At 43.4% G+C, this 2,500-nt stretch overlaps 1 protein-coding gene across 1 annotated transcript in view; it reads right to left on the reverse strand.

The window, feature by feature from the left end:
• The window catches only part of LOC106598568 (potassium channel subfamily T member 2), a 58,269-nt gene that overhangs the window by 50,480 nt on the left and 5,289 nt on the right, over positions 1-2,500 (reverse strand). The window contains exons 7-9 of the mRNA XM_014189602.2: positions 2,393-2,467; positions 1,907-1,990; positions 1,567-1,661 (exon numbers count right to left, since the gene is read on the reverse strand). Of these exons, the coding sequence (XP_014045077.1) occupies positions 1,567-1,661; positions 1,907-1,990; positions 2,393-2,467 (254 nt within the window). The remainder of the gene's footprint in view (positions 1-1,566; positions 1,662-1,906; positions 1,991-2,392; positions 2,468-2,500) is intronic.

The following is a 2,500-nucleotide window of genomic DNA, read 5'->3' on the forward strand; positions in this document are numbered from 1 at the left end:
TTATATGATTCACAGAAAACAGTGTCTTAGAAAACATGGCTAATCGCCACCCTTTCATTCCACTACCATCTGGCCTATTGACTGACTGTCTACAGGAAGGATGACAGACAGACAGACAGACAGACAGACAGACAGACAGACAGACAGAACAGAACAGAACAGAACAGAACAGAACAGAACAGAACAGAACAGAACAGAACAGAACAGAACAGAACAGAACAGAACAGAACAGAACAGAACAGAACAGAACAGAACAGAACAGAACAGAACAGAACAGAACAGAACAGAACAGAACAGAACAGAACAGAACAGAACAGAACAGACAGACAGACAGACAGACAGACAGACAGACAGACAGACAGACAGACAGACAGACAGACAGACAGACAGACAGACAGACAGACAGACAGACAGACAGACAGACAGACAGACAGACAGACAGACAGACAGACAGACAGACAGACAGACAGACAGACAGACTTCCACAGGTGTCAGGCACTACAGTAGACCTCAAAGAGTAACAAGACACTATTACCACAGTGAAAAGCACCAGCAACATTGTTCTAGCATTATACCTTAGAAACATCAACTCAATCATGGACACTCTTACTGACAGTTGTTACTGCTTTGCGTGACATATTGTTGTCTCTACCTTCTTGTCCTTTGTGCTGTTGTCTGTGCCCAATAATGTTTGTACCATGTTTTATGCTGCTACCATGTTGTGCTGCTGCCATGTTGTGTTGTTACCATGTTGTTGTCATGTTGTGTTGTTACCATGTTGTTGTCATGTGTTGCTGCCATGCTATGTAGTTGTCTTAGGTCTCTCTTTTTAGTATTGTTGTGTCTCTCTTGTCATGATGTGTGTTTTGTCCTATATTTGTATCTCCGCAGGAGGCCTTTTGCCTTTTGGTAGGCCGTCATTGTAAATGACTTGCCTGGTTAAATAAATGTGGAATGTTAAATAAATAAATAAATGTTAAATAAATAAATGAAATAAACAATATAAACCATGGCTGATATTTCATATTCTGAAACACTGTCTGTTGACTACCAGGTTGGTTGTTTTAAATCTGTGCCTTCATGTTTCATTAAAACACTTAGAAAACTAATTTCTTCAGGATGTAGAAGTAATTGCTGCCATTACCTTGCTTTTGTGGCATCGCACACATTACAATAATGGTCTTGTGGTAGTCAACAGGAAGCCATATATTGATGGAAAGGTTCTGAGATAAGTAACATTGTAATGCCGTGTACACACAGAGTGCACTGGAGAAGATAGGTCTGTAGACTTGGTGACCTCAAATATGATGTCAGATGTGGTGCATTAGTGGCAAGTGACTGAAAGTGCTTGAAGCTCTGAGGAGGAAAACCACAGATAATGACCAGCACTTCAGTCTGGGCTGACCCAGTAGGACCTTTTGGAGAGATGGTTCAAACCAATGGATCTACTCTGTCCACTTATTGAGTTAGCCCGAGAGGTACACACACACACACACACACACACACACACACACACACACACACACACACACACACACACACACACACACACACACACACACTCACCAGGTGAATATGAGGCAGAAGAGAGTGGAGATGAGGATGAGCACCTGGTTGAACATGGCAGACTGTGTTCGCTGGATGGCACGATGCAGGTCATTCTACGTGAGAGAGGAGGACAGGTTAAGATGGGTGGTTGGTAAGACTCTCTGATCTTGTAAAGGAGAATAAGTATTTTTGTAGATGTAATCACAAAATAGTTGAAATAGAGGGGTAGATCAGTGGCATGACCGGGGATCAAACCACTGACTCCAGGGGTAATGTATGATTTGAGGGTGGCAGCACCACAACACCAGCATTCCATGCTGATTCAGCCATATCTGAGTTGAGGCAGGTTAACACTCACGATCATGTTCTCCAAGGCGTGCTTGGCCAACCAGCAGTTCAGGAACACAGGGATGAAGAGGTTCCGCAGAGGAAGCCACAGGATCTGAAAGAGCACAGAGGTTATTAGGCCACCCCATCCACAGCCTGTTGTTGTCGTCAGGCTGCCCACATGGTCAAAAACGAGTCAGTACAGTATATGAATTTGACTTAAAACCACTTTGAATTCAACTTAAAACAATATAAAGCCATGTGACTGTACAGTGTCCTTTGTCTGTGACAACTGTGGGAGGAGACAGAATGTTTGACTTAAAAACCTGTGTTTGTCCTTTGTCTGTTCAGCCATAGTACCTCTGCAAAGTAGCATTGTGTTTCTCAGGCTAGAGTCCAAGGCCCGTATTCACGTCTCAGAGTGGGAGTGATGATCTAGGATCAGGTCCCCCATCCTATTCATTATGATTTTAAAGGTCAAACTGATCCTAGGCCCTGTTAGAGTTTGTTTTCTTACGGTGAGCAGGAAAGGCACTGTGTTCACCGTCTCCAGGATGAACGTCAACCGAAGTATCTGCTCCCAAATGTTGCCCTGAGGACAAAGTAGTGAACAGGCATGCTTCAT

Source organism: Salmo salar, chromosome ssa03 (assembly GCF_905237065.1).
Source record: "Salmo salar chromosome ssa03, Ssal_v3.1, whole genome shotgun sequence".
Lineage (NCBI taxonomy): Eukaryota > Metazoa > Chordata > Actinopteri > Salmoniformes > Salmonidae > Salmo > Salmo salar.